The sequence below is a fragment of the Athene noctua genome, chromosome 1, assembly GCF_965140245.1.
Source record: "Athene noctua chromosome 1, bAthNoc1.hap1.1, whole genome shotgun sequence".
NCBI lineage: Eukaryota > Metazoa > Chordata > Aves > Strigiformes > Strigidae > Athene > Athene noctua.
Genome location: NC_134037.1, coordinates 165,364,024 through 165,384,474, shown reverse-complemented (window position 1 = coordinate 165,384,474; position 20,451 = coordinate 165,364,024). Strand labels below are relative to the sequence as shown.

The 20,451-nt window shown below is 43.7% G+C and overlaps 2 protein-coding genes across 3 annotated transcripts; one reads left to right on the top strand and one right to left on the bottom strand.

The window, feature by feature from the left end:
• Window positions 1–739: 739 nt before the first annotated feature.
• GET1 (guided entry of tail-anchored proteins factor 1) lies at window positions 740–8,993 on the bottom strand. Of its 2 annotated transcripts, XM_074903944.1 has the most exons (6): window positions 8,724–8,833; window positions 7,770–7,928; window positions 6,486–6,651; window positions 5,021–5,088; window positions 4,066–4,180; window positions 740–2,400 (listed from the first exon to the last, which is right to left on the bottom strand). In XM_074903944.1, the coding sequence occupies exons 2-6, from the start codon at window positions 7,809–7,811 to the stop codon at window positions 2,327–2,329; spliced, it is 465 nt and encodes a 154-aa protein (XP_074760045.1). In that variant the 5' UTR covers window positions 7,812–7,928; window positions 8,724–8,833; the 3' UTR covers window positions 740–2,326. The 2 variants fall into 2 exon arrangements, with proteins under 2 accessions (XP_074760045.1, XP_074760036.1); XM_074903935.1 differs by lacking the exon at window positions 7,770–7,928 and having other exon boundaries at window positions 8,724–8,993.
• Window positions 8,994–9,130: 137 nt separating this feature from the next.
• On the top strand, window positions 9,131–16,511 carry HMGN1 (high mobility group nucleosome binding domain 1). Its single transcript, XM_074903955.1, has 6 exons — window positions 9,131–9,287; window positions 9,720–9,752; window positions 9,849–9,878; window positions 9,991–10,041; window positions 12,996–13,127; window positions 15,631–16,511. Exons 1-6 carry the CDS (start codon window positions 9,273–9,275, stop codon window positions 15,676–15,678), a joined length of 309 nt encoding a protein of 102 aa, XP_074760056.1. The 5' UTR covers window positions 9,131–9,272; the 3' UTR covers window positions 15,679–16,511.
• Window positions 16,512–20,451: the final 3,940 nt, after the last annotated feature.

Below are 20,451 nucleotides of genomic sequence, written 5' to 3'. Positions count from 1 at the left end.
TATTAATTTTAAAAGGCAGTAGCACTTAAAAAAAAAAAAAACCTTCAAAAAATTATACTGCAAAAGTTTTTAAAGGTGATTGATTTTAAATCTGAACCTACTTGCAACATACTTATATTCAAAATTTCAAAGGTTTTTCTTGAAGTCGTGCTTAAACTGTACAGTAGACAGGTTTCAAAGCAGGACTTTGTGCACTCAGAAAAGTAGGTGTTTCTCCTCAGTGAACTATTAGCACTTCTACGGTGCCTTTACTGCTGTCCCAAAGCTAAAAGCAAACAAGCATGCACAGTCCAGCACCTCCTGTTTGTACTGATTCGGTGACCAAAAGCCTTTTTGCCCTTACAGACCCAAATGCTTGACTAGAGCAGCCAACAAACCGTGTATCTGATGACCCCATGCTAAGTGTGGGTAAACAGCAAACACCAGTGTGAAGATTTTAAATGATGCTGCTTTTCCTGATTTCACTGTGTTGAGTAACTCTGTGACAAGCTAAGTAGAAATATCATTAGCCACAGTTTTAGATTCAGAAATATGTCAATGTCATAGTTAAATAATCTGTCCTTAATACATTAGAAAAATAATAAAAAAATAAATTAGCCCTGTTGATTCCAACAGTATCTCCTTATGCAAGAACATGGGGCCAGGGGGGTTGTTGGATTGGGTTTTGGTTTTATTGTTTGGGGGTTTTTTAGGAAAACTGTAACATTGAAAAATGGATTAGAAAACCTGAGATGGGTTGAAAAGCTTTATTTTGTTAATAAAACCACAATTATACATAACATTCAATCACATTCAATCAGTTTTTCTTGAAGATATTTAATGCATCTATTTTCATGGTGACTAAATGTAATCCCTAACATAAACCAAATTTGTTTTTAACTTAACATTTAAAAAACCCACCCCACATTTTCATGCATATATACACACAATGTGTCATGAACTTTTGAACTGATTTCTAAATGCAGTGCTAATTACAGAGGGGCCCTAGACCCTTCCATCCTGCAGGAAGGCAAAGGACCTGAAATAACAGATGCATTCCACTGTACAGAGTGGGAAGCTGAACCAGAATCACCAAAGCCCAGCACGAGAGGGGAAGGTATCCCCTAGAGCTATGTCAAAAAAAAAAAAAAAAAAAAAAAGAAGATGTGGAACAAGAACTTTATAAACCCACCCATCTGTCTTGTGGTGCAGCAATAACGGGGTTGCAAATTACTGCAGTGTGGAAGATAATGCAACTTTGTCAGTGTTCTACAGGCACAGTACTAGGAAGAATTCTGTCCTCCTTTAATTTGAAAATACGGTGGCTGTTTCCTGGACCTAAACACAGCAAGAAGCATTTACTCCAAAATGGAAAATTGTCTTCCCTCCTCCTCCTGCTTGCTATGTTACTACTTTAGACATTTAAATCACTAATTTGACTTTTTACAGTATCACAGCTGTTTCAGGTTCTCCCAGACTGTCATTAATGTATGCTAAATGCCCTTAAAATGCAGTCCTCTGAAGGAACAGCACTGTCTTCCACTTTCTCTTTATTAACAACCTTTCCTCCCAAAACATGAAAGGAAATAGTTTCAGTGATCCTTACTCTGTTTGGGAAGCAGAAAAAAATGTCAAGGAAGGAAAGGGCAGTTATCAATAAAAGTAGAAAAAAAATCAAGTGTTCAATCAATTTTAAAAGTCAGGGAGAAAGAAGCATCCAGACATCCTGTATTTGGCAATGGAGAAAGTCTGTTAAGGAGATAAAAAGTTGATTTTGCATATATATAAATAACACATTTTCTAAGACAGCCCAAGAATACACCAATGCTAGTGTAGAAAATAATACAGAGGAAACAGATTCTGTTTTACCCTAAGCCAACCAAACCACCTACCTATATCCTCTAGTACCAGTTGTCATCAAATATAATCCCACCTTTGGGTGAAACTACCATTACTATACAGCAAAGAAACAGCAAAGCTCCCAAATTAGTTCCTAATGGCAGGGCATTTCCAATTTAAAACCACAAATCCAACACTTTTAGATTTTGATGAATACATGCCATGACAAGTCCTACAGTTTTGCCATGAATCATTCTTGTTGAAATAGACCCAAAATGAGGTTCTACAAACAGCGACACTATTCTTTGAAAACTGACCACCAGACTGAAAAACAGACTAAGGAAAGATAAAATAAATCAAAAGGAACACTGGCTATACCCAAATGAAATAGCAAAGATTATCTCAGACCTAGTGTCATGAAAGACAACTGTTCCTTCTTTTTTTGTATTCATTTAAAACAGTGATCATGAAAATGTAGTTGAGGACTCCAGGGATTACTGGGATTCCTTCAGCTGAAAGGGTGTAGCATGATAGCTACAACTTTATTGCAAACCACAAGCCAACATGTAATTCCAACACCACCTGAAAGAGATGTAAGCCACGATTTAAGTCATTGCATCAATAACCCTGAAGCACACATGCATCTGAAAACAACTTCAGAAGTGTAAAAAACAAAACTCAGAGAGTTATGAGGTGAACATGAACAAAACATCTTTCTTTCATGTACAAATGTCTCTCTTCAAGGGATGGCAGCTCACCTCATGCTGGTTCTGAGAAAACCTGAAGATTGTCTGGGGAAAAGGGGATCAAATACGCCCCAAAATGTGGTATATACAACCCAACAGCTAAAAACATCTGCTGTGTACCTAACAGAAAATGTCTAAGGTGCTGAAGTTAAAGGCTTGTCAAGTAACAGAATACTTTGCTAGAACCTAAATTCAAGATTTGAGGAACATAAAAAGTAAATTTCCTTCTAAATTTAAACCAGTTTTTTTAAAAGGTATTAAATCCATACCTCTCTCCCCCTTTCCCCTTGCTCCCCATCCAGCTCTATAGCAACTGCTACTGAGACCCTCGCTGTTGACCCAGATGCCCTGCAGGGCTGTTTTAAATGGTCCTGGCATTCCAACCAGCAGCCCAGAAGTCTGTGGTGGTATGATGGGTGTGACCTGACTGTAATACACAGCACATCCGTATTTCAGACTGCATAGTGTCATGGAATACAAAGCTATTAGTAGCACACATGTGAAGAAACAACCTTCTGGGTGATTTTTAGACATTTTTGTGTTTATCGCCTAGAATTCAAAAGCAATCTCTTTACTGTGATTATCAGCCAAGACAAAAAAAGGAGACTTGAAGGCAGACATGAATGTGAACCTCTAAGTCCCTTCAAATGCTATTTAAAGAAATGTCTTCCAAGGACTGTTCTCCCACCCTGCACAGAAACACTCTTCTCTTGTCCAGTAAGTATGCTGGATACAAATAATTTTCTAGGCAGCTATTAAAGATACAACAGCACACAATTCCAACAAGGTATTTTGGAATCCCTTCTAAGGTAGTTAGGAATTACAAACCTAAATGCAGATTCAGCAGCAGCATTTTAGCTTGAAGGCAAATTTCCACACTCAGTTGTCTTGTCATTCTGCCTGTCTACTTATCCCATTATCATAGAGCCAGCACACTTTTCACTCAGAAACAGGGGCCTACAACCTGTGATACCGTTCTGATCATTAATTCCTTAAACTGCCCAAAAGAAAAGGATTTACGTAGGTAAAAATGCAACAGGTGTGATGGGAAAAAGAGATGGGACCAGACAAGACAAAACGCCGAGAGCATACCTAAATCACTCTGGAGTTACGCTGCTATGAATCCCCAGCTGTTTATAAGAAGCACATCTAAGTGATACAGACCTGTGAAGTATCTGCCCATTTTTAAACCCAATTTTACTATTTCAGTGGACTGCTTAATATAAAAATATTTCTGATTTTAAATCTTCTCCAGGGTCTATTCCATACAGATAAAGATAAAGCTGCTCTGTTTGAGAAGAAATAAAAATGACAAATAGCCCATTTCATTGTCAGTTAAATAAAGAATTGAAACAGCTAATCAAATGTTTGAAACTCCTCCCTGTAATAAGGAGTCAGAAGAAACGTACAGAAGCAGCGCTTTTAATCTACGTATGCTCTTCATCACCACATTGTTAACATCTGCATGGGCAATGTTCTTTTTTGAGCGTGCAGTCCTTACCTGCCACCCCCGTAGGAAAGGCTACCAGGCGCTCCAACGGAGCAAGCCATTTGCTTGGAAGCACTGTAACTGGCTCAGAATAGTACTTCCAAATCAGAGAGATCATCAAGGCAGCCTAGAATTGAAATTTTTATTAGCTTGGATAATAATACACATCAAAGTACACTTCCACTGCTATTCTGAAACAGTAAATAACAAATCCTAATTAAACGGAATAGTTTCTTTGTTATTTTACATTTTCTTAAGCAAGTTCAAAATATTTTTAAACTCAGAGTGACTTTAAATTTATATACAATATTAAAAGGCAGTGGTAAATCCTGCTATCTTTTGAGATCCTGGTTCCAATCTAGCATAGACAAACATAGTAATAGTAATTGTTAAATTCTGTTGACTATTTTTAGTCATTATCCTTGCCTGCTAAGAATCCAACTGGCTCTAACATCACCCTAGGGACATCTTCAGGTTGACCACTGTGATCCTTATTAGCAGACAATTCTTTGGCATCAAGTCCGAACTACAGAGACAATCTGATGAGGCACCAGGGGGAAACGTGTAGCAACTGTAATTGGAGATTTGCATCCTCAGCAAAAGCATATTTTGTTTTCAAAAACATAAGTAAAATAGATTTGCATGCATCGGAGCTTTTCTGGGTTCAGTGCCACACATAAATGAAGAAACCCCCACTAATTGAAAAGCTAAGACAAACCCCTATCTTGTCACCTCAAAACCAGAAACACGAGGCTAAAATAAAATTCAAAACTTCTTCCATCCACAACTTTTCCAGGAACATCTCTCCCTTCTATTTCAAGAAACTCTTTTGGTTTGGCATGTGCTCTGTTGTTGGAATGTCAAACAGCCATGTAACAAATCATCAGCCAATAAATGCAGGAAAGAATTGTAACACTACTGAGGATTTGGTTTAGTAATTTGTATTCATAATAAAATATTTACTTACTTGTAAGATGTAGAATACAATATTTATGACCCACTTTATTTTGGCTAATTGGGCAGTTCGTGCTTTCACTGTTAAAAGAAAAAATATTACTCTGCATTATTTTTAATAGTGAATTACACTTACATAAAATTAGCAATTTATTAATATTTCACTCTTCAAATCAGGACATTACACTGTCTAAAATCTCTTTTGAAATGACTTCGCTATATTGAAAGCACCCTTCTGCAAGGAAGCGCTAGGTCCATATCACACCGCAGTTTCTCGTTAATGCTACTATGAAAAGTTGCAAAACACTGACATCCTAGACAGAGAAATGGCACGCGTAATCAAAACCCACTATTCCCAAATGAAAACAGGCACTGCGGTTACTAATTTGAGAGCCTGTTTTAGATGAAGCTTAAAGTAAATTTTTTCCCTTTCCTAAAAGGGGAGAAGGATGGCTTTAGCAGATGCACCTTTTTCTTTTTATTTCATTCAGGAACACAGTTAAGACTATTCCTTCACTGAATGAATCTTGGTCAGGTTCAGTATTAAAACTTCTCACGCCTATTTTTCCTGTTACAGTACCTCAGACTACTACAAAAAAGCTCTGTGAAGACAGCACGTCTTCAAACACAACAGTGGTCTAAAGTTTTCTAAAGCAACATTGCTGGTTGCTAAGTAAACTATTCAAATCTAGCTTAACTGAAATTATTGGGTTAAGAATTATACTACTGAAAGCAATCCAAACCTTCCAGTTGTAAATATTGTCCTTTCTCTAAGCAAGGAGCCTACAAACATCCATGCATTCTGCACAGAGGGGGCAGGCAAAGCAAGCATTCTCCTGTCCTGTTAGGATTAGTTACTGAGTTTGGGCAAAGGCAAAAGCCAAAGCTCTGGTGCCAAAGGTTTATGTGTACTTTCTACCACGAGACGATGGACTATACTACTGTAAATTCCTAATTGCAAAGCGCTATGGCTTTATCACAAAAGTTGCTGCATGAAATCAAACAGGATTGCAAAATGACAGGAAAGATCTCATCTGGTTACCTTATAGATCAATGCTTCCTCACTAACATTTTGTAGCGCACCAACCAAATAGCCCCAACCAAGCAATGCGTCCTATTGCAGTGAAGATACGGAGCAGAGGATTTCCTTGACTTAATCAAAACATGATTCAGTGATGAGTATCACTGAGAAAGAGTAAATAATTACACAGTGAAGACCAGGATATTCTTTAGAAGAAAAAATTTATATCAAAATCACTCCCTTATCAGTGTATGCAGAACTATGCACAACTGAAAGAGAAAAGCAAGCTCTCCAAAAAGTTTAAAGGGGAAAAAAAAAAAAAAGATAGACTAAAAGAAGGGAATGCTGGAAACGGATAAGGTGGTGGTGGTGGGGAGGTTGAAGAACTTAAAATTGAAAACACTCTTGACAAAATGTTTTTCAGACACTAGAAAAGGGAGTAAACATTGCACTCTACCATGAGTTTTAAGCTTGTCAGTCATTTTGTTAATCTTTCTTTCCAGACGGGCGTATCTAGCAAACTCATCCATCATACTAATAGTTGAGAGTTCTTGCTTCATGTTCTGAATTTCAGCTCTCATTTGGGATTCCTGCTCTGCATCCTTTTGTAACAATTTGGATATCTATGAAGTAAAGAAATAGTATCAGTTATTTATCCAGAACTCCATTGATTTTCTTTACTATGTATAAAGTATGATCTTCTGTTTACATACTCAAAAGCCTCCCATAAATTAAGGCCCTTTCATCAAGACTCAGGAAAACCTTAGCTTAACATGTGCAATGTGTTCTAAAAGCCAAAGAATTCTGACTCTCCTGACTGAAGTAAACCAAAAAAGGTTTTACCGTCCCTGCAGGGCAGTGAATTTCAACTTTTCTAACTACAGTTAACTGCCTTTTCCTTCTCTATTTCTGTTTTCATCTCTTCATCTCCCCCCTCTCGATGCCGCTACTTTCCGAGACCTTACAAACCTCGCAGGCCCCACCCGTCTCTGCAACCTGAGCTGAAGTGCTGTCCTCCCTCCTTGCAAGTCTCATCATGCGGCACTTGGACGACAAGCACCTGGTATGCGCAGGAGAGAAAGGATGAGCAAAGCACTCCTTTTCATCACTACCCTTCCAGCTCCACAAATGCCCCTTATTCAGTCATCATTCCCATCTCTAGTTCCAGCGGCCTCAGCAAGGGTCTAAACTAATTAATGTGGAAACTTTATTCACTGAAGCCCAATTTCAGACCTCATCAATAATGCACAGCTCACCAATCAGGAATCATTCCCATAGGTTACAGATTGCCTAGGCCGGGCTGTTAGAAACACACAAAGCACCGTACGGACTAAGAGTCGTGATCCATCTAGTGCGGGACCCGACCACTGCCTCACAAACAGAAAGACAAATTTGCCTTACTTATTTTTCTTACATCTTAGCCATGACTCTAGATGCAGTTTTCTTATAACATTTCATTGGTTTCTTGGCTAGAATTATCTCCTACTGACAGAAATGTAAAAAGGCAATCACACGTTGTGTTAGCAAACATTTTCTCCCCTTCTTTTACTTTTCTACTTTCTTTCCATGAGGCACCACCTGCTTGTTGGTTCATGAACTTTTACCACAGAAATGAAGATACAAAGAACATCTTTTTCTGGCTGTTTCTTAGCAAATATTTCTAGCTTTCTCAAGACACATGTAATTTTTTCCCCACAAATGATGCTCTCGGTACTGCAGTCAACAATAACATTACACTTACTTTGTCACAAACCACAGCAGAAAGTTGAGCTGAGATTTTCATTAGTTGTTCGTAGTAACACTGAGTTCAGCTTCCCAAATTGCTATGAGTAATTTAAGTTTTAAAGGATTTTTATCCATTATCGAACAGTGTGCACCAATTTGTGTGACAGTGAAGTTACTGGCGTGAAAGAGCAGAACAAGAGGTATTTTAGCTTGCTTGATCACATGTAAGGTTATTTGGCAGCCAGAGAGTTTATTGGCCTGTAATTCCATTATCCACACTTCCACAGAAATGCTTAGGATCGGACCAGGGGGCATCCTGATTAGTGACTGCTACTTCTGGTTTTCTCCTGTGATGCCTGACTCCTTAATCTCTGCACCCACTGATCTCCCTTCTCAACAACAGAGATGTCCATCTGTTGCTGGAAGACCGAGCAAAGCTGTCCTTTATATTCCCTACAGTGTCCCACGGGCTGGAGACTCAGGAGCATCATTTAAGACGCTGGTAACTCATCACCCAGGGCTGCTTAATGGCGGCTGCCGCAGCCTCCCGCCCTCGCGGGGCCAGGCCCCACGGTCTCCAGTCCTCCCCGGTATCGGCCTCTCCAGCTTCTCCTCTTCTGAGGCGAGGAGCAGGTCTAGGCCCCGCTCGTCACAGCTGGGGATGCGTCGCCGGTACCGCCGGGTACCGCTTCCCCTGCCCCCTCCGCCTGCAGGCAGCGCTGCCGCCACCTCCCCCGAAACACCGGGCGCTCTGCCCCGCGCCCTCACCCCACCCCACCCCCCCGCCAGCCACGCGAAGGGCCGGCGCAGAGCCCGGGCGGGCTGAGAGGAAGGCCCCGCAGGCCGACAACCCGCGGGGAGGGGCAGCAGAGCGGCGGGGGCTCGGCCGCCGCCCCGATCTGGTAACGGCGCCGCCGCCCCCCTCCCCCGGCCGGCACGGGGGCGGGGCGGGCGCGGTGACGTCACTTACGATGGAGGAGCAGGAGGGCAGGAGGATCTTGAGAGCGTTGCAGAGGAAGACGGAGCCCAGCACCAGCAGCCAGGCGCCGCTCTCCGCCATGCCGCCCGCCTCCAGGCAGGGCACGCCCGTCCCTCCGCCCGTCCCCCGGCACTAACGGGCCTCCCGCGCCGGCGGCATCGCGCCGGGCCGGCCCCCCCGCACACGTGGGGCCGCAGGCGTGAGGGGAAACGGGGACAGGTGCGGCCACGTGACGAGGACTGGCCAATCAGGAGCCCGCTCCCCCGGCAGGGGGGCGGAGGCACCTCCCGGGCGGGCAGAGGGGGCGGGGCCGGCGGGCAGCGTCCCCCCGCCCCCCCTCCCCTCCCAATCCGGCTGGATCCTGTTGCGGTGCCGCTGGCGCTGCTGGGATGGGGGGGGGGCGGTTTCCCTGCGCAGCGCGGCTGGCTCGCAGGCAGCCGCAGCGCCTCGCCGTGAGGCACCCAGCGCGCGCAGCAGCCGGGCGGGAGCCGCCGCAGCTCCGGGGGTCGCGGCCGAGCGCCGCCGCCGCGCAGGCTCGCCATGCCGAAGAGAAAGGTGAAGCGGCCGGGAGCGAGCGGACCCGCCGCCGGGGAACCGCGCTGCCTCGGGGGCGGGCGGCCCGCCCCGCGCTACCGCCGCGGGGACGGGTGGGGCGGGCGGTCTGACCGAGTGGGGACGGGGCGCGGCGGGAAGCGGCCGCTGCGGCGGCCGCCAGCGCTCGCTGGCTGTGGCCGGCTCCGTCCCCCCCTCCCTCCCTCCCCCCCCCGCAGCGGGGGCTCCGCTGGGGGCGGCGGAGGGTGTCTGGAAGGTTCGGCGGGGGCTCGCCGCGCGCCTCGTCTCTCCGGGACGGGAAATCCGAAAGCGGCGGCGGGAAGGGGCGGGCGGGGGGGCGGGCGAGCGGCGGCGTCACGTGCCCGCCCGCCATCCCGCGCCCGCCGCCGGCTCGAGGCGCCTGCGCCGCCTGACGCGCCGTGTTTGTGTTGGCAGGTGACGGTAGCGGACGGGGAGGCCCCCGAGGAGGTAAGTGCCGCGGGCAGGGCAGGGCCGGGCCGGGCCGGGCGGGGCCCGCCCCGGGCCGTCCCTCACACCTTTTTTCTCTTTTCACTCTGCCTGTAGCCGAAGAGGCGATCGGCGCGGCTGTCCGCGGTGAGTACGGGAGCCAGAGGGGGGTGTCTGTGCATGCCTCTGTGTGTCTGCCCGTACCGAAACGGGGGTTGCTGAGGGCTGAATCTCTTCCTTACGTGTTCTCTCTTCTCAGAAACCTGCTCCTGCCAAAGCAGAGCCGAAGCCAAAAAAGTTAGCGGCAAAGGTGAGAGCCACTGGGGAGAGGGGAGGGAGAGGAGGTAGTCGACTTCGTTGTGCAGGTGCTTGGTGGCGTCCCGTTTCGTGTCGTCGATGCACGGTGTCTGAATGTTTTTATTCGTCTTTGCGTGTTCCTTGTGGGAACGCTCATGTAGCAGATTTTTCAGCATCGCTTCTAGAGGCTTCTGCCAGTATCTACAGGTACATACATTCCACCACAGTTTGAGTAGATCTTGTTAAGCACTCAAAGTATTGCCTAGAAATGTGGGCACTGATATGTGGGCTTTAGATGGTAGTTTGCTCCTGAGCAGAACGTGAATGTTGAAGCAACTGTACATAGGATTGTATTTCATCACTGTAACAAAAGGGAATAAAATACACTCACAGTTTAAAGCATTGTGTTAGGGCAGGAAAGTAATACTCGAACTACTTAGGCAGCCGCTGAAAAAGATCTGAGTTTTCATTCGTGTAGTCTAGCTTTCAGAACTTCGTGTGTATGTGTCAGTAAGCGTGATTTAGTATGATTTTTTTCAGTTTTTCAGCATAGCCTTCACAATGCCAGGAACTGAGCTGTATGTAATTCTTTGTTTCTTGGGAGGAATAAAAGAGGTTGTCTTATCTGTTGCCTTGTTGGTATATGTGGTTTTAAGTGTTCCTTTGTGATTACAAGCTTCTCAATGTGTGGATGAAGAGCATTTCAAATACACTCTGCTTTGCAGACTTGATGTTTTCGTTTTATTAATCCTACTGAGCAGTTTCTTGTCAGTAACGCGTATTCCTTCCAATGGTTTGAATATCAGTGCCCTCCCATGTTTGAAGTCGTAAGCCTAAAGAATTTAGGGAAGCTTTCCAATTTTATTTCAGGTCTGATTCTCTTTTTTTCAGTGTCTTTGTGTCATGCATCTAATTCTTAATGCTGCTAGTTGATGCTGGCTGATATGCGTGGTACTGACTTGTTGCCTGTAACTACTTCTAGAAAGAAATGTTTCCACAGTTCATAGCTGGGAACATACTTATGTAAACCAAGTGCATCACAATTGTCATCTCAGAATGATAAGTAGAACGCCTTGCACAACGCCCCCATGGAATGCAGCTGTAATGTGAATATGTGAACAATCTTTTTTTTTTTAATTACTATTACCATTGACAATTCAAATAAATGTATAACCTGTTTCACATTTGATCATCTTTGTTCTAAAATTGATGCCGTCCCTAAAATCTTTTGTCATTTGGAAACTTTGTTAATATAAAAGTCTCTTGTTCTGATTGTGTTTTACTTCTCCAGCTTCACTACTTTCTCTCATATTAACTATCTCTGACTCCCTTTAAATGGGTTCCAGAAGTATGTCACTGTTACATACCAGTCAAATGATAGATTTAAAATTTTTTTTAAATCGTGTTTTTCTTTATTTGATGCATCAAAATATGCTTCTATGCATCAACTTTGTAACTTTTTAAAACTTACCTGACAGTATTTTTTCTGTTTGAGAGAAGTTTGCCCATAATGGAGTTACTTAAATACTAATGAAGGAAAAGTTACTCTGACAATCAAAACACAAAAGTCTATTTGTTGTGAAATTGTTACCTGAATTTGTAATACTGAGTTTAGCCCTCATACCTTTTTAAAAGGAATTTTTTTCCCTTAGCGTGTTTCAGCTGTTCTCTCGAGGATTAAAAAAATTATATTTTCTGAAAATAGGAGCAAAGAATTTCTAAAGTTTTGTGGACATGGACAGTTTACTTACCTGACATAAGATGCTTCAGTATTGATTTTTTTTTTTTTTTTTTTTTACCTTACATCTCTTCTATATGTAATGTAACTTACTGCGTGTTTGTATCCAGTGGTGTAAAACAGAACTTTTATTCAGTAGTTGCAGTTGGTTGACAAAACATATTTTCCTGAAGTTCTTGCATTCATGTAAAATAGGTGTCCTGGTTTCAGCCATGCATGTACAAAACCAGCACGCTAAGAAATGTAAAAAATAAAAAACTCAGATAGCTATTAAAAAGTTGTATGTGTGAAGTAAGGAAGAATGCTTAGAGTGAGGATAGTGTGGAATGCTTCTGACCAAATGGTTTCTAATAGTAATCCGAAATACGCATTTCTATAGTACTTAAAATAGACAAAAATGAGAACTTTTATTTCCTGGAGTGAAAGAGACAACACATTAGGACATAATTTGAAGAACATAGCTATGAAATGCACACAGTATTTTAATGAGATTAGACATGTTTTAAGGTAGATCTGTGTAGTGGTCTTCTGCTCAGAGCTACAAGTCATTATGTTCTCTTGCCACTTATATTGTACCTGCCCACAAAAAGTGTTACGGTTTGTCATTTATTGAAAATTTTTGTTAGTGTCATGAAGTAATGTATCACAGATGGTGTCAAACCTGTGCATTTAAGCAATTCTGAATCGATAGAAATATTTTGTAAGTAGGGGGACCAGCTGGAGTACAGGTGAACTTTGTAGCATTTGGTTGCTGTTAGGAATGTCTGGGAGGATGTATTATATATTTATATGAAAGTAGCTATTGAACAAGTCCCTACCCATTTAACAGCAGTCTTGCCAGGTACAGAGGATGTGACTGAGATACTAAGTACTTACTTAAGTTACTGAAATTCCCACCTGTCAATATAAGAGGAAAAAGAGTGTTCAAAGTGCCTTGTATTTACAAAGTGGAAGGGCAGCATTGCTATTTTTTTCTGCTCGGTCTAGTCACTAGAATCTGGTTATCTTTTCATCCCAATTTCATTCTCTCATTTTCTATCTGAAACGGTGGGGTTTTGTCTATATATAGTTTGGAAAACTTCTGGCAGTTGAACTGTGTATTAGCTTATTGGTTGTTGGTAATACCTCTTGCTGTTTAGCGAGTCTTTACTTTGTGTGGTTTTTATTACTTTCAAAGTTAACCTAGTAGGTCATTGGAATTTACTTACTGGAAATTTATTTCATTGTAGGATAAATCTGAGGACAAGAAAGCTCAATCAAAGGGGAAAAAGGGGCCTAAAGGAAAACAGACAGAAGAGACAAACCAAGAACAGACAAAGGACAACTTGCCTGCAGAAAATGGGGAAGCTAAAAGCGAGGAGGTAAAGCTGTCTGTAGTTGGTGCAAAGCAGCCAGATAACTTACTAGATGGTTTATCGAGACATTATCAAAAACAGACACTGTTCTTATAATAGAATCTATTTCTGCCAAAAGAAAGATGCAGGCTATTGAACCATTAGTAGATATACCTGGAAAAATCTAGTTGACCCAAAAAGAGTTGCAGTGATGTGATAACAGTGCCTGAAATTAAGGAAAAGGGTCAGAATTTTACCAAAGTTCCAATACAGGATAATGTCCTTCAGAGAGGGGCTGTTTTACCCACGGATAGGTCTTAGCAAAAAAAATATATACAGGGTATAGAGAGGTCATATTGTTTGGTGCATGGGGGTGGGGTGTATGTCCTCAGAGGGTTTGGTTTGGGTTTTAATCTGCCTTTGTTACTGGAAGAGAGGTTCCAAGGCCACAAAAGTTTTTTGACAAATGCAATATTAATTTTCTTGGGACTGGAAACAGTTTTCACTGAAAACCCAAAGTGGAAATGATTTACCCAGAGTTGAGATAACATTTACAGGAGCCATACAGACACTACTGATAGAAGGGACAGGTTGGTGCGGGGTTGGAAGAGAAAGTGCAAGAACTACTACTAATGGTTGTTGGGCATGTTCATTTCTTCAGCAATCAGTCTTGGCTTTAATACTGTTCTAAAATGGCCATGTTGCTGAAGTTTCTGGAGTCCCTGATCATCTAACTTAAAACATCTTCCACACTCCATTCTTTTTGTGGAATGTGGAGGTAATTTAGTTTTAAAATTTAGGACAAGATCTGAGGGGAGAAGCAGTGCTTCTTACTAGGGCAGCTGTTAACAACTGGATGAAACACAAGTTTTCATGTGGTAACAGGCCTAGAATTAGTCTCAGGATTCTGCAGTATTGAATGCCTTATTTCTTTTAATTAGTTCAGTGAAGTTTGCTGATCAGATAGTCAGATGATTTTTTAATTTAAATGTGTGATTCACGCTTCCTGTATGGCTGTTGCATTGAAAAGTAATCTTTTTCAGATGGAAAAAAAGTCTGTTCTATCCCACTGATCTATCAGTGTGCAGATAGATCAAGTAGAGGGAAGGAATTTGGGTTTTAGGTGGGTGAGGAAGGTACAGGATGGCGTTTGAGTGTACTAGACAACTTCCTTTGCAAATGAAAAACTGTTACCCCAAGCTTACAGTGTGATCTTTGTGAAAAAGTTGTGCTACAAGTAGGAATTCTTTAGTTGGCTTAACTTACTGTGTAGTTCTGGCTCTGTACTTCTGTCACATAATTTGTTTTTTTTAATCTGTGCATTTAGTATTTCAGCAATACCAGCAAAAGTTAAATCTGGCAGTATTTCTCAGCTGGGGACTGTTTAGTACACTCGTGCAGAGATGATGTAAATTTACAAGGAATGGATGATGACTTTGGGGCACATCTTCATACTGGTCTCACGTTGGTCACGCCAGCCAAAATCGCAGGTGTCATATAATACCTAAGTCTAGAAGAGGCAGAGGTACAGTCTGTCCTCTTGGATGTTACTGTTTGCCATCAGGGCAACAATGTCAGCGATGCCATGGTTCATCCATGACCTGGTGAAAGGCCAGCAACAACTTCTGATGGCACTGGCAGAGACTAAGGCCTGCGGAGGGAAATGCCTCCCGTACTTCATCCTTCCAAAGCTTCCCCCAGGTGGCAGTGAAGACTGCACGGGTGTTAGGGTTCCTGTTCCAGTACTGCTGTGATTTAACAATCTGTTCTGCTGCTGGGGCTGCAAAGCTTTGGAATAATTAAGTCTAATTTTTATGTTAATACATACATTACGTTCCTTTTTTAAATCTACGTTGCAAATGCAGCGTGTTTTCTGACCTAAATGGAGTTGTAATTTTAATCAGTTAAGTTTGTATGAACTTGTTCTGAAGTTGAGGTACAGCACAGAGAGTTGACTTGAAAACAGCATAGCTCTGCTGCTGCAGTTCAGTTTCACTGAATGTATTTTTACGAAGTTGTGTTTAATTTGATGCAGTCCTGTTTCGAAGTCTTAGCTACTTTAAAACATGGTAAGATTTGAGAATATGTTAACACCGCTGCACTGAAATGTAAGTGCATGAAGCATATCTGTAGTGTCTTTTCTAAACACCCCATATGCAGGTTTAAAAGCCCTGTTTCCTGTCATAATGGCAGTGGTTATTGAAATGGGCTTTGTTATTTGAAAAAATAAAAATCCTTTGCAGTGTGTATTGAGTAGCAACAATAGCAACATCCTGAAATTCATACTGATGCATCTGAGGAGATGGAAGCCTTTTCAAGACAGCTTGGTTTTAGTAGGTCGTTGTCCAGGAGAAATAAGCAGACCATGACACCAATTTATTAAGACTGTAAAGCATGGTATGTAGAAGCAAGTCGGGGTTGTTCTGTCTGTCAAGTCAGCTGGCTTGTACATCAGAAATACTACAAACTAAAAGGCTGAGTCACTTAGAAACTGTCTGCATTGAAATGTTCTGTTTTTTTGTCTTTTCAGACCCCAGCATCTGATCCAGTAGTAGAGAAAGAAGCTAAGTCTGAGTAACATCTGGTACCAAGTCTTTAATTGGTGGTCCTTACACCTTTCTTCTTGTACAATTCAGAGGAATATTTTTATCAACTATTTTGTAAATGCAAGTTTTTTAGTAGTTCTAGAAAACACATTTTTAAAAAGGAGAGAATCCCAACTCAACCCATTTTTTTACATATTTAGATAAGTGTAAATGCTTTTTTTAGGTGGTAAAATCATGTACTGGTTGTCTGTTTTCTATGAAACCAGAAATTAATGGCATGTTACATTGAGGAGAGAGCTTTGAAGCCTTCATCAGGCTTCACGTTCCATAGACTGTGCGGGACAGTTTTTCTATCCTATTAAACGAAGCATAACACGGATCAGACTTTGGAATTCATAATGATATGTTGAGAATGTCTTAACATTTTAGTTATTTATCTATGGTTGTAACCATCAGTAGAATCGCTTATCTAATAAAACTGCTCCCTAGTGTTGGATTTCTTGCTGAGCGATGTATATCTGTGACAAAGTTATTTTTGGTAGTTGCAGCTTTATTTTTTCCAACAACTTTGTAGCTGTGATGCAAAAGATTGGAAGCTTTTATTATATCTTTAAATACCAACTTAGTGAAAATTTCTCCTTGGCAGACGTAACTTGTGATGTCAGTATTTGAGTTACTGGAACTTGATATCCAGTTCTAAAGGACAGCTTGTTTGCAAAGATCAAAGGAAAAATGTTTGAAATAGTCTTAGGAAAAAAAAAAGGTTTTAGATTTAAAAAACTATGTGAATAAAAACAATTGTAAAATTGTTCATAGTGTCTGTGATCACCAACCAAAAGCCAAATAAATCTTGATTATGAAAGGATGTTTCTGTAGCTCCTGCATTGACTATGACAACTCACAATCTAAGTGGTGTAGTTTTTGATTCTTAACCATGTTCTTAATATTGTTAAAAATGTACTTTTCAAGAGATACAGGTGGTAATGCAGGGAGTGAGTAGCAAGTAGAAAACTCTAGTTGCGATCTTAATCTGGACTTCCGGTTTGAAAGCTGATAGCCTAGTGCTTACAAAAAAGTCAATAATAAGCATCAGATGTTTTAATCTGTTTGGCATCTGAGAGTTTGCATATGCATTCTTTTGTAAATAACTGCTACAGGGAAGATGCACAAAGAAATCCTCTTGACTGTTAACCCGCCAGATGGTGTTGCTGTTGTGTTGGAACCATATTGGAATTTCCCCAAATCCTACCTTAATAAAGTTTCAGATGTTTGGAGAAAAATGAACCTAGGCTATGCACTTCCCCAGGTAGCTGAGTTTGTGTAATGGAACCCACGCCACGGAACAGCCCAGGCAGGAGCAGGGAGGGAACCACAAGGGGATTTCCCTTTTGGTGCCGGTGAGCTGTGGATGAGCTTATTACTGTGCTGTGAGCAAGCGTACCTGCTATATAAGGCTGCAGGCTGACAAGGGTGTCTGAGAGAGCGTTCATGTAGTACAAAACTGTCCTGATTCTTCCTTGCTGTATTTGAGAAAATGGAATCAACCTCCTTGAAGATTTAACAGCCTTTCATCAGACGGGGCATATTAAATATGTATTACTTAACCTTCGAGTAAAAAAAAGATGTAGTACAGCATTACTCAGTTTTCCCACAGAGTGCGGAGCCGTTTTGTTTTGGGTTTTTTTCCCCCATTTCACAGTATTTTGCTGAATTGCAGCAGGTGGTAGTATGGTTTTATCTTAACAGTCTTATTTGATGCCACTGTCAACCTTGTCTTGGGAGGAGTTAAGATCAAAAAGTTTTGTTTTTTTTTTCTTTCCCCCTTAACTGAGAACTTATTTATGCTCTCGAGTAACACCTGCAAGCACAGTATCTGCTTCCTGTACATTTTTGGAGCCTTTTTTCAAACTATTATGCAGCTATTTCTATAAAAACCATTTCAGTTTTACCTCTACCTTACTTTCTTAAACAATGTTTTCATTTGAGAAAGCATTTTACCATTTTTACCTCTTCAATATTTAAGCAATGTTTAACTTTTCTTTAGCTTATTTGTAGGATGCCCTCCAGCACTGGACCAGGATATGCTTCTGGTCTGTTTCCACCGCAGCAGTGTTCCTAGCAGAGCACACCAGGCTTTAGCAGTGGCTTTGGCTTCAATTTCTCGGGTAGTCCAAAACTGTAAATCCATGCCAATTTTTCTAACCTCCCCTCCGCCCTCTCCCCCCCCTCCTCCAGTCACCTTATTTGTTGGTTTAAATTGGTAGTAGCATGACATAGCTACGTGACATTCTTTCAGTTTTTAGCAAGTCAAAAACATCAGTTAAATGCTTGCAGGTAAATACCCTGAAATAACCTCTCTTACCTTCTTTTACTAAATGTGTACTTTTCATGTGTTTTGAATCTCTGATGTTGAGATCCTCTTGACTTTCAACACCTCTAACATCTATTATCTACTGTTTAATTTAGGGTAACTGTTCCCTAATATTTACTCAGCAGCAGCTTCCCTATCACAGGATAGGGAAATTTTCCTCCTGGAAGAAGGAGAGGACAGAGGGAGTTGCATCAGAAGCCCTAGATCTGTTTGATGCAGCAAAGAACGAAATAGGCTTTCCTAACTACATAAAGTATGCCTAGTAAATACAGAGGTGGATCAGCTATGAATTTGGATTGATTCTGCAGGAGAGAGATGCTCTTGCCCTTCTCTACATAGCATGACATGCCAACACATACCATACAAACGCACCAATTTGGCTACAGGGGAAACGAGGAATTGTCTATGTTGGCACTAGATGTTATTTCTGCCTGTGGAGAGTTGGAATGGAAAGTATTTAAATTTGACAATTTCCATGGACATGCTTCAGGAAGAGCATTCTTTCCTCTGTGATACCAGGTACATTTGCTCTGTGCAGCTAAGGAATGGAATGACAGCTAATGCAGATTGGCACTACATACGTAATGGAGAACCATCTGCTTCAAAATACAATGTGAAGAGAACGAAACATGTTTCTTCAAAGTTACTCTGTCATATTCATGTGCTACTACTAGTTGCTCTGGTTGAGTGCCGTTTCATACGTAATCATGGTGCACCATTCTGGAATTCATTTTCTAGTGTCAACTAGATCACAGCTCTTTAAAATACGAGCACGGCCAGGATGCTGAAGTGCATCCAAGTTCAGCTGATGAATGCCGATTTATTCGGCAGTGAGATCTAGAGGAATGCAGGTGGCCTTTAAGAATGATGTGGCAGAAGCTTGCAACTATACAGAAAGCAGAAAACCGTGGATATCTTTTTTTTTTTTAAAAAAAGAGATTTTTAATGGACAGAATAGAATACATATCTTTTCTCTTGTACTTGAACTGCGCTGCAGGAGCACTAACCAGGCAGGAGATGATGAAGAGCAGGAAGCAGATGTCTGCCTTCCAGGACACGTCTGGGAAAGGGCCTGCTGCTGGGCCTGCACCCCGTGTCTACAAAACTGCTTTGTCAAAAGCTGAAAGCACAAAGTAGCGAGATTAACAAAATAAACGCATATTTCTACAATATGTAAAAATATTTTACTTCAGAGGTTCTAAAAATGCATACCAAACCACCACAGGTGAGAATGGAAAAAGGAAGGAACAGCTCAGATTTAGAAGAGCACGAGTATCGCCATTGCTCTATTTGCATTGGAATTCATGCAGGGCAGGGGTGAGAAACGACTGTAAGGAAAGGGAAAAGAAAATCCTCCATAAAGAGTCTCCCAGTGCCCGGGGCGGGGCGGAGGTGGCGCTGGCACCCGTTGGCAGAGAGGCAGGGCCGGGCACCGGGGCTGAGCTACTGTTTTTGGGAAGGCGATGTTGGTGAAGCGATGCCTGCCTGGGGAGGGGAGAGCTTTAGGACAGCCGAGGCGCCCCAAGTATCACGCTCGCGGGCCTCGATGGCCCAGGAGGCGACCTCTCGGCCCGAGGTGTGAGGACATCTGCCTCAAGTGGCAAACTGGGGCCAAAAGACGACCGACCGATCGTGTGTGAAAACACTCTGGTGACGCGGACGTTGCAAACGCACTTGAGCTGCCGCTGCCCGAGCCGCACGCGGCGTCCGCGACCTCCCGCCCGGCCCCGCAGCCGCCCCTTGGCGCCTGGCTGCAGCGCGTCCCCGCCGGGCCCGGGCCGGCCGGCGCTGAGGGCCGCGGGAGGCCTGGCCGGGGCGGCGGCCCCCGGGGCGACCGGCGGCAGCTGCAGGACTCGCGTCTCCGGCGCGGCGGGCCCGCGCGCGCCCGGCCCTCAACGGCCGAGCCGCGAGCCGCGGAACGCGCCCCGAGCGCCGCCCACCGCCCTCACGGAGCGGCCCCGCCTCCCGCGCCGTCACCGCACGCCTTCCGCGCGCGATCCTTCCGCGCCGGGGGCTCTCGTTCCCCCACCTCGCGCCTCCTCCCCTCCCCCCCTCCTCCCGGCTTCCCCCCCGCCCCCACTCCGCACGTTTCCCGCGGCCGCACGCGCCCCCTCTCCCGCCGGTCCCCGGACGTCCGGGACGGGGACTACTTTTTTCCCTCCGCCCTCCCGCGGGCGTGCCCGGCGCAGGTGGTAGCGGCTGCGGCGCCGTGGCCGGTGGCGCGACGGCGATGGCGGCGGCGCCGACGAGGCTGCGCTAGAGCCAGCGCGGGGGGGGGGGAGGGGAGGGGAGGGGAGCCGGAGCGCGAGCGCGAGCCAGGCGGCCGGCGGGGGGCGGGGGCGGCTCGCGCCCGCGCGCGGAGGAGAGGGGAGGGGAGGAGGGAGGGAGAGGGAGGGGGAGGGGGGCGGCGGGCCGGCGGCGGGGGGGGGCGGCG

What these genes read in the sequence shown, in the direction of transcription:
- GET1 (XM_074903935.1), bottom strand. Translation starts at nt 8,813, where the DNA reads ATGGCGGAGAGCGGCGCCTGGCTGCTGGTGCTGGGCTCCGTCTTCCTC. An exon ending in TGCCCTCCTGCTCCTCCATC is followed by an intron (nt 6,652 to 8,723) that starts GTAAGTGACGTC and finishes TTTACTTCATAG; the next exon opens with ATATCCAAATTGTTACAAAA. An exon ending in TTGTATTCTACATCTTACAA is followed by an intron (nt 4,181 to 5,020) that starts GTAAGTAAATAT and finishes TTTCAATTCTAG; the next exon opens with GCTGCCTTGATGATCTCTCT.
- HMGN1 (XM_074903955.1), top strand. An exon ending in GATCGGCGCGGCTGTCCGCG is followed by an intron (nt 9,879 to 9,990) that starts GTGAGTACGGGA and finishes CTCTCTTCTCAG; the next exon opens with AAACCTGCTCCTGCCAAAGC. An exon ending in CAAAAAAGTTAGCGGCAAAG is followed by an intron (nt 10,042 to 12,995) that starts GTGAGAGCCACT and finishes ATTTCATTGTAG; the next exon opens with GATAAATCTGAGGACAAGAA.